The 12,518-nt window shown below is 45.8% G+C and overlaps 1 protein-coding gene across 2 annotated transcripts; it reads right to left on the bottom strand.

Moving 5' to 3' along the window:
* Positions 1 to 2,605: 2,605 nt before the first annotated feature.
* Positions 2,606 to 12,012, bottom strand: PABPN1 (poly(A) binding protein nuclear 1). Of its 2 annotated transcripts, none has more exons than XM_077299335.1 (7): positions 11,676 to 12,012; positions 11,069 to 11,183; positions 9,392 to 9,459; positions 9,053 to 9,159; positions 5,227 to 5,314; positions 3,412 to 3,560; positions 2,606 to 3,319 (listed from the first exon to the last, which is right to left on the bottom strand). In XM_077299335.1, the coding sequence occupies exons 1-7, from the start codon at positions 11,988 to 11,990 to the stop codon at positions 3,280 to 3,282; spliced, it is 882 nt and encodes a 293-aa protein (XP_077155450.1). In that variant the 5' UTR covers positions 11,991 to 12,012; the 3' UTR covers positions 2,606 to 3,279. The 2 variants fall into 2 exon arrangements, with proteins under 2 accessions (XP_077155450.1, XP_077155458.1); XM_077299343.1 differs by lacking the exon at positions 11,676 to 12,012 and adding an exon at positions 11,348 to 11,370.
* Between the last annotated feature and the right edge of the window lie 506 nt (positions 12,013 to 12,518).

The following is a 12,518-nucleotide window of genomic DNA, read 5'->3' on the forward strand; positions in this document are numbered from 1 at the left end:
CAATCCACTAAACAATCTCTTCCTTGGATAGCTGAGGTTTGGGTTCTGTTATGCCCATTGTTCCTCTGACCACCTTAACTAATTTATCTATCCTTTCAAGCGGTAGACAGAAGCAGTGTCTTCATCTGAAGAGGACGATGAAGCCGAATCGCAGGAACCTTCATCTCTATCCTCATCTGCCGTAGAGTCAGAGACCAGAGGAGCATTGTAGTTAGTTTCCTGCTTGAGACAGGGACTAAGTGGACTGTTTAACTTCCGCCCTGACCATCTCGTTCAGGCTTGCTGCCACACTAAAGGATTCCTCCGCTACCTGAGGGGGCAAGTAAGGCAATCTAGTCTATGAAGATCTAAAGCCCTCCACCCTCTCCCCTTCCATGAGACCTCACCATCTGCTGGATACAGGGAGCAGTTTTTTAGGGCATGATTCGGGTAAGGGAACTCCGCAGATGGCTCATTCTTTATGTTTAGCCTTACCGATGCATTTGTTCTCCTAAAATAAATGAGGGGAATCAAGTCATTGAGTGAACATTCTCGTAGATCACTTACCTGTGGTTGGCCAAAAAGAAAGATACCGGAATATGAGGGGGATTCTTCCTGGCTGATGCTCCTGATCCCTGTCTGGAGGAGCTTTTGCGACCAGACTCCTCACTCCTCCTGTCATGCTCCTTCCCTTTAGCCTTCTGACATACCACATCCAGCAGCTGAGGCTGCTGCTCACGATCACTCCATACCTCATGGAATTGAGGCCAGTAGCAAGGGACCGGATCTGGAGCTCGTTTAAATACCCCTCCTCCGGTCAGCAGATACGCCAAGCGCTCCCCCCGAATAGCTGTCCACCCCCAGGTGGAGATCGGCCGGTGAGTGGTGTGCAAATCCCGGTGGGCGCTGCCATATTGGAGACACCACACATGCGCGGAACTCCTGAGACCCGGAAGCAGACGCCGGCTCTGTCGCCAGATGTCACCCCAGCCCGCAGCGCTTCCTGTTGGCACTGAGCAGCGTGGGACGCCCGGCTAGCGAGCAGTTGACCGGGCGGTGCCACCCCAATGCCACCGCACAATACACAGCCCGCTGCACCAGCCACACCCCCCGGAAGGAGCCACAACCAGGGGGAAATACTTACCTCACGCTGGCCTGGAGACAGAACACAACCGGTGACTGCTCCCTGCTGTGAACGTCACCGTCATGCAGCCCTGCCAGGACCACCGTGATGTCTCCAGGATCTCTGCACCGGCCGAGGTAGGAGACACCACCCCCCCCCGCTACCCGAGCCGGCCAGCCGGGGATCCTTGAAAATCCTGTAGGATCCCGTCCCTTTAGGAACAGGAAACAAACTGATACGTGGGAGAGGTGCCGCTTTTTTTATCTGTAGGTTTCCTGTTCCTAATGGGCGGATCCCCTCTCTCATAGTGCTGTCATGGGAGTCCAAATAAAATTGGAGTCTGGCTCAACAGGACTGCATTTTCCTTTTTTTTTTTTTTTTTTTATAAGAAATTATAGTGCATACAAAAGAAAAATGTACATGGGTGACATGACCTAGTTGACGCATTTTGACTGCACTAGGCAGTCTTACTCATGACTCATGGGTCTGTTAAGTTAGATTCCGTAGGTCTCAAACATGTGGCTTATTTTTTCATTGCAGATTTAAATTTACAGCTGTCAATTTTCTCACTTTTTTTGCTGAAGAACACATTGTAATGAATCTGAAAGATTCATAAAAAATAAGTATTTTATGCTGTTCCAACCATCACATCAGTACTTGCAGGTATTTCTGCTGCATACTGAACATGCAGGTGAAACATTTGTTTCATTTGTGTTCCACAGACTAATGGCAAAGTCTTACCTGTAAAACTAAATTGGAGCCACAGACTTTCAGTATCAAAACCACCACTATCACAATGTGCCAGCTCTACATAGAGAGAATGGACAGGAATTTGGAGAGACCGGGAGGGAAATAAGCCTGTTCTTTAGTCTTACTTCAATAACCATTTAACACTTTATTCTCACCTATTACTGCAGCACATTGAGAGGCTTTTAAGTTTGCATTTTTGGCATTCAGAGCCTTTTTGGAGCATTTTTTGTGCTACAGGTTTAAAACTTTCAAAGTTGGCATGTTTTAAAATTACGACTAGGAAAACTTTCACACAACCCAGAAGACTCAAAAGATTGAGAACTTTGTATCTATAACATAGCAGACCTGGCACTTGATGCTTTCCATTTATAACAGGAGCCACATGCAGATACTAAGTGGACAATAAAGGAAGTCGTTATGAGATTTGTCATTTCATTGTGGTATGTTACTAGTGATGAGCGCAAGTGCTCGTTACTAGTTTGCCTAGCGTGCTCCGAGTGACATCTTCACATTCCTGCAGCCGCAGCTTTCACAGCTTTTAAGACAACCACAAAACATGTGCGGATTGCCCGTGTTTGTCAGGCAAGCCTTCATGTTTTGTGGCTCTATCAAGGTTAGAAGACAGGCCTTAACATGGTAATTGGCATATGATAGGGATAGTTCTGGTCAGGAGACCTCCAATCAGGACAGAAATTGCAGTTGCAATAGGCCATACTAGATTTAACATCTTCCTTAACAGATCAGGCAACAATCCACTTTTCCATTTTTTTTATTTTTTTTTTATTTTTTCCCTGCCTGCCACTATATATAAAAAATCTCAAAAAAACAAAAAAAAAAAAACAAAACCATTCTAAAAACACAAAAGATGCCCAGCTTGTTTCTTCAACAGTTTGCAGGAATCTGAGCTAGAATAAAAATAAAAAAGGCTGATGTGAGGGGGCAGCTGAGTGTCCAGGAAACAAGCTTCTTCCATAGAAAGAAACCTGCAAAGATAAAGACACGCAAAAAAAAAGAAAAAAAAAAAAAAAAAGAAAACAGCAGGATGTTTAGCAGACATCACCCTCCCTCCCCATATCTAAAGTTACACTGGGAACCATTCAACATTACATTATAACCCTTTATCTCCCCCAACATGGAACAATCGGACCCCGTGTAACCCAGGGACAAATCATACACTCAACACACTGAGAATAAGGACTAATCACCTATATTCCCCAAAATACATTAAGCTTCAGGAACCTGGACTATCAAACCCAACTTGACACAGTGTTTGAAGCCTGTACATGAGGGCCAGGGAGGAAAGGAGAAAAGGATGGCCCACAGAGGAGCTCATGTTATCAATTCTCTTAAAATGCATTCCAGTCTTCTTTTTTTTCATTTTTTTTTGTGTTTTTGCCTCTCAGGTCTTCCTAAAGATATATTTTTTTTTAGTAAGGAGAATACCATGACGTCACTCGAGCCCGTCCCCTGAAAAAGATAAGCACAGTGTAAGCAAAAGACATAATATATACTCCACTCCCAACTGACCGACCCACCATTCCTTCAGCCCATCCCCAGACCTGTACACGCGTCCTCTGGGCCTTGCTGGGTAGCCGGTGTAGAACCTGGAACGAGAGCTATAGGAAGATGCTCTTGCCCTGTATCTTGTCCGTGGATAGCCTCTGTCCGTTGTACTTATACCAGGTCTGTTAGTCCTTTTTGGAACCACCTGAAAGAATTAATAACTTCAGGACTATAGTTTCATGCCTAGTCTAGGTTTTTCAGTTTAATAAAGAAAGGTTCTCTGTCTCCAATCTACATCTTCCTTCCTTTGATAGTAGATCAATTGCTTGCAGTTTACCAAACACCAGCTCTTCAAGCTGCAGTCTCTGGCAATTATTTTATTACAGAATGATTAGTATGGACCCCCACTATAAACAAGCACTCCTTAAAACAGTTATTTTCTCTTCTATAACTACACCCTCCACTTGATTGCTCAACACATTCTGCACCTCTTATATGCAGTCTTGCAATATCCTGCTTTCTTCTGTGCAGCATCCTACTTGATTCCTAGCCTTCATTCGGAATATGTATGTATGGCAACCAAGTCGCTGAGTAAGGGTACCGTCACACAATGCCATTTTGATCGCTACGACGGCACGATCCGTGACGTCGCAGCGATCGTATGATTATCGCTCCAGCGTCGTAGACTGCGGTCACACGTTGCAATCACGGCGCTGGAGCGATGCCGAAGTCCCCAGGTAACCAGGGTAAACATCGGATTACTAAGCGCAGGACCGCGCTTAGTAACCCGATGTTTACCCTGGTTACCAGCGTAAACGTAAAAAAAACAAACAGTACATACTCACATTCCGGTGTCTGTCCTCCGGCGTCTCAGCTTCTCTGCACTGTGTAAGCACAGCGGCCGGAAAGCAGAGCGGTGACGTCAGACGTCACCGCTGTGCTCGCTTTCTGGCTGGCCGGCGCTCACAGTGCAGAGAAGCTGAGACGCCGGAGGACAGACACCGGAATGTAAGTATGTACTGTTTGTTTTTTTTACTTTTACGCTGGTAACCAGGGTAAACATCGGGTTACTAAGCGCGGCCCTGCGCTTAGTTACCCGATGTTTACCCTGGTTACAAGCGAACACATCGCTGGTTCGCTGTCACACACAACGATCCAGCGATGTCAGCGGGAGATCCAGCGACGAAAGAAAGTTCCAAACGATCTGCTACGACGTACGATTCTCAGCAGGTCACGGATCGTACGGTCGTAGCGATCAAAGTGTGACTGTGTGACGGTACCCTTAGCCTAATGGTCTTACAGACAGCAGGGTGCCTTCAGCCAACCAGAGGCTGCGGTCAATAGCTACAGTAGCATTTAAGTGGTTAAACTACAGGGAACAGGGTTCTCGCCAGTTCCCAGCTTGTGTGTCAAGCAATTACAGCTGATCACATGGGTAAACAGGCAGTACCCAAGGTATTAGCATGCCAAAGAGATAGCGTCATGAACCAAGTGTTCAAAATTCACAAAATTATACAAAAGTCACACAATCAAGTAACACACCATGCCCACAATAAGTGGTAACTATTTAATCCTGAATCCAGGAGAATAAATTAGACTTCTTGCAAATGTCACAGAAAATGTAATTTGTCAAGAGGAATGATGGCCAAGGATAACTGCACCGACAAAATGCTTCTTTAACAACCCTGCAACTTGGCCTCAATAAATAAGAAATGTAGCCACTAGTATACTTTATCTGTAGTTCTATATGAAAACCAGTGTTCCTGACCAGGAGACCAGCTGCCCTCTCCAAACTGACCAGATGGCAATTAGGAAGCAGAAAATTAAATGCATTTCTGAAACCAATGTTAATACAATAAGAATATGCTTACCTTAATTTGTCGACCTCTGAACAAAGACTCATCTAATGCCATGGATGTCCGAACAGATTCTTTATCCGAGAATTCAATGTAGGCAAACCTGCAAAAACAGATCTCTACATGATTATTGATTTTAATTAACTGTTAAACATCTGATTAAGCGTCCGATGAACCAGCAGACCCTCTGCCCCATTCTCGAGTAGTGGAACCATCTAAATTACTTATTGTAGACAAGCTGAAATACTTGGGAATAAGTGTCAGTACCAAACCTAAAGAATATGGAACATTAAACATGCTAAGGTTAGCACATGGTCCCAACTCCCGTTATCAGTTATAGGTAGAGGAAATCTATCAAGACGATCCTTATGCCACAATTGTGAGATGTGCCATGACGCTCCTTGTTGGCTCCCCACCATCCCATACTTTGTGAAGTACAAACCATGTTCAGGGAAATATGGCATAAGCATGCTCAAATAAAACCACAAACTCTCCACCGTAATAAGGATGAGGGTGGACTGGCCATTCCTGATCCATGGCTGTATTTTACAACACCTCCATGGATGGGGAAGAAGAGATGACATGGGCAAGTCGGGTGCTGCTCTTTTACAGAAAATGAAAGGGCCCCAGCTCTGTCTTCTGGAGTCTTGCATTTCATTGTTAGACACAGCCTTCATCTATAGGAAAACTACAATGACATGAATAATATAATCTGGTTGGAAAGAGTCTACCATAAAAGTAACTATTCGCAAATTTGAAAAAGTGTGAGCCCTTGGTTGGATACTCGAGGGCGGCCCACAAATCTAAATAGATAGAATATTTACAAGGCTATCCTTAATTGCTAGTCCTCTTCTCCCCCTTCTACTAATGTTATACTCTTATTCTAGAACGGTTCTGAAAATTAAAGTGGTCTTCTCTGGAATGTTGGGATTTGGGTGGGTTAGGGAACTGAAGTGGTGATACTTTGTTTTAAACTATGGATTTATTTTGACATTCAAGTTAAGTGAATGATGGAAAATCGGTATCTGGAATTTTTAGTTAAAAATTATTATTGATAAAGTGCCTGACGCCAAGTGTAAAAAACCTCAGCAGTGATACCAGCAAATGACAGGACAGTGACTGCAGTAATTCTGTGACATGTATGGAATTCGAGGAGGAATAAGTGGTATTTTTTATTGTTATTTTTGCAGCTTTGTGGTCAAACTCTAAAAATCCCTTACGTACCAACACCCATATAACTGCTTCATGTACAGACAAAGCTGCAATAGTCCTGCATGAAAAAGGATGGAAACTGCCATCTTTTCTTGTCCATGGAATATATTAGGTATGCTGGATATCTTGGGAAGGCGGCACTGTTCAGTCACGAATCATCTTTGTAGATTTATACTATCAGATAGTACTTTTGTAATTGACGGCTTTTAACATTTTCAACTGGTCTTGAGACATTAGTACTTTACAGCTTGCTGTCTAGGAGGCCGACCACTGCTGTCAGTGTCTAGTGTGTATGGAATACACGGACGTAGGCCAGGATTAGGAAGTAATTGCAGTCTTCCAGGCCAGTAGCAAAACAGTGCTTACAATCTCAGTAGTAAAGAGCTTGTGAGCACTGCATCTGTTCTTCAGTGTATCAGTGGTGGTTGGTTGGTCTCCAAGGGAGCAAGGTGGAAACCAGAAAATTAGTGTCAAGAACAGATGAAAATTTTAATAATCCTAAAGTTATAAAATTGCTGGCAAATACAACCAAATGTAAAAGATTGCCATGGCTTGCTTGATATACAAAGTCAGATCTGGCATTTCATACACATACAAGATCTGCAAAGTACACTGGGACTTACTGTCATTAAAGGGGTTGTCTGATCCAAATCGATAAGTCTGCAGTCACTGACTGCAGACTTCTGAATTCCCCCAGCACACACACTGTGCGCTGGGAGGAATCACTGGTTTCTGAGCCCAGACCAGAGGGTATGTAAGAGCTATATGCACATTCCCAGCCAGAACCCATCCAGTGGACGCAGCATACATTTGTATGGAGTGAGGCCACACCACCTAGTCAGCCACACCCACTGGACTGGCCAGAAGAGATGTGGGCTCAGCGACAGAGCCAACGTCAAAGGGAGGGAGACCGACATTGGCATACTATCATGCCCGATGTCAAAGGTGTTAAACTGCTCCAGGAATGTTGAAAGCTGACAGATGATATTGCTTTTCCAAATTCAGCCTACTTCAGGTATGCAACAATCACCTATCACTTTAAGGCCAAGTTCACAAGCTGCGTTTTTTGCTGTGGTTTATACACATTAAAAGCTGCCTTTTACAGTACCAGCAAAAGTGTGAGATTTCAGAAAGATCATGCACACTTTCCTGACAGAATCAGAAAACTGCAGCATGTCACTGTTTTTGCAGCTTTTTTTTCACCCATAGAAAGCAATGAGTAAGTGCAAAATGGAGGCAAAAAAACTACAATCCGCTGAATTTTTATTGGAAAAAAAAAAAGCACATACAGCAGGAAACTTTTTGGTCATTTTCTCCAGTTTAAACCATGTCCTTGTCTCCTCACCTGAGCATGGCAGTTCGCGTTCGTTATTTGTACAGTTTAAATTAGCGATTTAACAATGCCTGACCAGCTCAAGGGCTGACCAATGTGTGAATGTAAACAGTGCCTGACAAAATGCTCAGCTAATGTCTTAGGTAAACTATTCCTGACCAATTCAACTCCGCCCACTATTTTTACATATGCAATTGTGTATTTTTTCATGAATACAAACTTTTTTGTTCAGAATAGTCCTTTTTTCAGACTAATCGGTTTCCACTACAAATTATTTAGTGGATACAGATTTTATCAAAATGCCCTTTAAAAAAAAAAAAAAAAAAGAAAAAGAAAAAACAAAAAGGCCTTGCATTGGTCATGCTTGTATGGTGGAAGCAAAGCTGAACTCTGGGATCCTGAAAAAAACGCAGCAAAAAAAGCCAACAAAACCTGCAGCAAAAATCAGTATGTGAACACAGCCTAAAGGAAAATGTGCCTTGATGTTTTGTGCATTCACATGCTATCAGTGTGCGACTTAGGCTGGGCTCAGAGCCACTGAATGAAGTGAAATACCATCTGGGCTTACATACGAGCCTCTGTAAAACAGGATTCAGGTGCAGACGAGAGTAACTGCTCTGTTGTGCATCATTGTTGGCCATAAACGTTTATTGGAAGTTGGCAGTCTTCTCGCCTGCCTTAACTGGTACATATGGGGAAAAATGATGTATGACTGCACACGGTGACTCCATCTACACCATAAGAGTCAGTGGTCCCACCAGTGTATAAGCCCAAATCCCATTTTGCAGAGGTTCGGATGCAGGCCCTGATGGAGGCACTGAACGTAGTGGCAAACGCTATGTGAACCTATCCTTACTCTTTTCCACACAAAAAGAGCCAAGAGTAGTATAGCCATACCAGTTTTCATTAAATGGGAGTGACGCCTTACATGGCCATATCCCACATTGTTATTCATATGTCCTTGTCACCTCAGAAACCAATGACCATAACCGCACGATTGGCATGTTCAGACCACAGAAAGGTAGCACATTTTCCATGAGGATTTTATAAGGTCAGTCACTGCAACAAATCTAAGTTTATTAAGTGCTTAAAAAAAAACAAAAAAACACCACAATTATGGTACAAGTCAATGTATCCTAAAAGTGACCACTATAACGTTTCTGCAGGTTTCCAAGTTCTGTAGGACGGGCTTGTTCACACCCATATGTTATCATGGTGACTATTGACTAGCAGAAAAGGTGGCAACATTACCGTGGCACAGTATGATTTACAAAGCCTGGATAACCAGAGACTTACCCTTTAGGGTGACCGGTGAATTTGTCACAAAGAATGGTTACCCTGTTCACGGAGCCACAACCATGGAAGTGTGCTTCAAGTTCCTCAGCTGTTGCACCATAATCAACCTGTAGGTATAGAAAAAAAATGTAACTGCCTGAATTATTGCTGGTAGAACATCAGAAATCTATAACCTGCGTTATATACTCATGTAACACAATGGTCTCAGACAGGGGCACAAATCTCATTTTCTGTACTGAGGAAAATGAATGGCCATGTTCTGGGACAATCTGGATACACAAAGCTGGATGGGAGTTAGAAACTAGTAGTGGCAGCGCTGTAGAACGGTAAAGCACTTACATTTCCTACATATATCGACCGAGCGTCCGCCTCCATCTTCTCCTCTATGGACATGATAACTGGACCAGCTGCAGTGTGACAAGAAACATGGATGTGACAGCATGTACTAATGCTGCCAGGAAAGATCAAGCCTACGGACATTAATTGACACTGGTGCATCTGGCATTGTCATTTTGCTAGATCTCTGCGGATATTAGGCCACACTAAGCTGCCAGTATCAGAGTAGGCAGTATGTGGCAATGCCCATAAACACATGCCAACAACCAGTCACTGCTTACGCCACAAAAGTCACAAGACGATTGCTTTATTACCCCGATACTGCAGCTTGACAAATGGAATTTTAATAGATAATGGCTAGTATTGCAATTCCCTGACCTTAAGGCGGTATCTGGGGTGACTAGAACAATACTAATCTACTCGTGTTTGGAAAGCTGCACTGGGGCTCCAGCCCAGGTATAATCACCAAACACATGACTACAAAGGGCTCAGACTCACAGCCCCACAGTCAGGTGATGGTCCATGTGACTGAACAGGAGGCTAGCGGCAGATATATAAGGACTAGCACTCGTCCAGAGCAGAGTCAGGTCTCTGCAATAATCACATGCAGGGTACAGACACCAGGGAAAGGGAAGCGAGATCTGAAACTACAGACAATAAATCTGGCCCAGCTCCACATCAGAAATGGAAGCAGACTTGCAGATGACTTATGTATTCCAAAGGGCAAAATCCACAAAAAGAAAACGGACACGTTATGAATTTAAAGAGCAAACATTGGTTAAAACAAAATTAATTTGCAACGCTTGCGTGCCGAGCTGGTCATCAGTCAAGGTGCTGGAGGGCACGGCGACTGCAGGCAAGGCAGTATTGTAGGACATCGCTTGTGCAGAAATTGAAATGGGACGATTTTTAGAGAAACCATCACAGCATGTGGTTGAGAAGTCTTAAAATTGACCTGCTAGGAAAGGGTGCTTGGCCTAAAACGCAGCACAAAGTAAGCCCGCCACCAAGTGTATTCCAGTCAGAATTGCGCCAAATTTACCATCCAGCATTAACCAGATTAAATCGATTTAATGCAGTTCAGGTCTAGTCTAAAAGTTAGGAGTAAATTTAAGTGCAGCCCTGAGGCCACTGTATCCTCCTAACAGAACATTGAGGCCCTCACTACAAGAATTACAGGTTCTACTCTTCAACTTTGTTTTTTCACAAATTGTACTCCTCAAAATGGCCGCTGATGGAGGAGCATGTGACCAGAGGGGCCCATCAGCCTGCTCCAACAGAAGAACACCTCACGTGGGAAAGCGGAGGAGGCTGCAGGACCAGGCTGGTCACGTGCTCCTCCATCAGCGGCTATTTTGAGGAGTACAGTTTGTGAGAAAGGCTGCACTAACAAATGATGTCTAACGTGCTGAGGCATTATAAATATATTAGTGCCGGGAAGCAAGGACCAGAAGTCACGGCCAACATCTGCTTAAACAAAGGAAAAGTGAAGTAAGTTAACAAGGAACAGCAGCTCCACTTATTAGGGAGGACCTCGGCCCTCACCAATAGCGCCTGTCCAGGGGAGGTTTGGGTGCCCGATTGTTGCCTTCTTCCCACCCTGCCAACATACTGACCCCATTACCATCACCAGCCACAGTGGGAGAGGGCCGAGCCCTGACCTCCAGCCTTCACACGTACCATTGCCGGGCGGGGGGCTCATGTTCATCTGCTTCTCCACCTCATTCTGGAGCTCCTTCAGCTTCACAGCCTCTTCCTCCATTTCTCTAACACGGGCTTTGATCGCCTCCAGCTCCTGTGATGACAATGGAGAGACGGTCACCCACAAATCCTGGTGGTGTCACGTGCTGCCCGGGGATCGGAAGTGCCCACTTACACAAACACTGACTATTAACAATGGGCGAAGACACACAGGACCACTGAGGGAGCACAAGTCCCAGGAGAACACCCAGCACTCACCTGCTCCTCCATTCCAGGGGTCTCCACTGACCCCACAGCTAGGAGACCCCAGCCTTAAGCACAGGCCTGCAGCAGCCAATCACCGTGCATGGAAGCCAGGCCAGCGATTGGCTGCCGCAGTCATGAGGGCCGTGACATCAGTGCAGGCTGCGCCCATCACACCGCACACCATTTCCTGCCTAGCGCGCCCCCATCACTGTGCGACCAGCCAGTATCCGCCACCACAGTAACGGGGCCACTAACGGCAGATCGCACAGTAACCGGGCCAGGACAAAGCCTCCGCCCGTGACGTCACCACCCGCGCCCCGCCCCTCCCCCGCTCTCTCACCGGGTCATCAATAGCGGGATCTCCCCCGATCTCTCCGGGCTCTTCCTCCTCCATCTCCTCATCCTCCATCTCCTCCAGGGCGCCAGCACCTCCGCTCTCCGTGCTCCCCCGTGCGCCGGATCTCCTCCCCGTCGCTATTCTGCCCCCTATCCGTCGAATTCTTCTGCCCGGGCCCAACAGCTCCAGGTCGAGATCCAGTCCTCCCCGACCCATAGGTTCGTCATCGCCAACATCCTGGCCGCTACCAGAACCACCACGGAGCCCGTTTTCGTAATCAGCCCCACGCAGCGCTGCTGCCGAGGACACGGCCGCCATCTTACAGAGATTGAGCAGCCTGCCGTAGAGGCGGCCCTTATAACCAAGCTAGAGCTGTGATTGGGCCATCCTGCTGTCAATCATAGAAGCGCAACCGACAATTGGCTGGAAGACTGATTTTTTTTGTTTTGTTACGCGCCAGGGAAAAGTCCCGTCCATCCGGTATGTGGTGAATGGCTGTCCGGCGTGTCAATCAACGCTCCGACCACGCCCCGCTGCTCCCAGGCTTGTGGGTGGGGCCAGAACACGCCTGGTGAATCTGATAGTCGGTGTCGTCGCACTGAGGCAGTGTGCTGTATGGCTACACTGCGGATTAGGTCGTGCCACCGAAATCTGGCGGAAACTTGTTGTTACACTGCTGGGTTGGCAGTAAAATAAAATGCCTGCCTGGTCTGTGGCCACTTACAGTGTATGATCTATGGTAAAGTCGTGCGACCTGGGAGCCATCCGCAGATGTGGCTTGGGCTACAGCTCAGCACAACCCGTTATAGTGAATGTGACCACAGCGGCACTCCCATAGGATGCTTA

Source organism: Ranitomeya variabilis, chromosome 1 (genome assembly GCF_051348905.1).
Source record: "Ranitomeya variabilis isolate aRanVar5 chromosome 1, aRanVar5.hap1, whole genome shotgun sequence".
NCBI lineage: Eukaryota > Metazoa > Chordata > Amphibia > Anura > Dendrobatidae > Ranitomeya > Ranitomeya variabilis.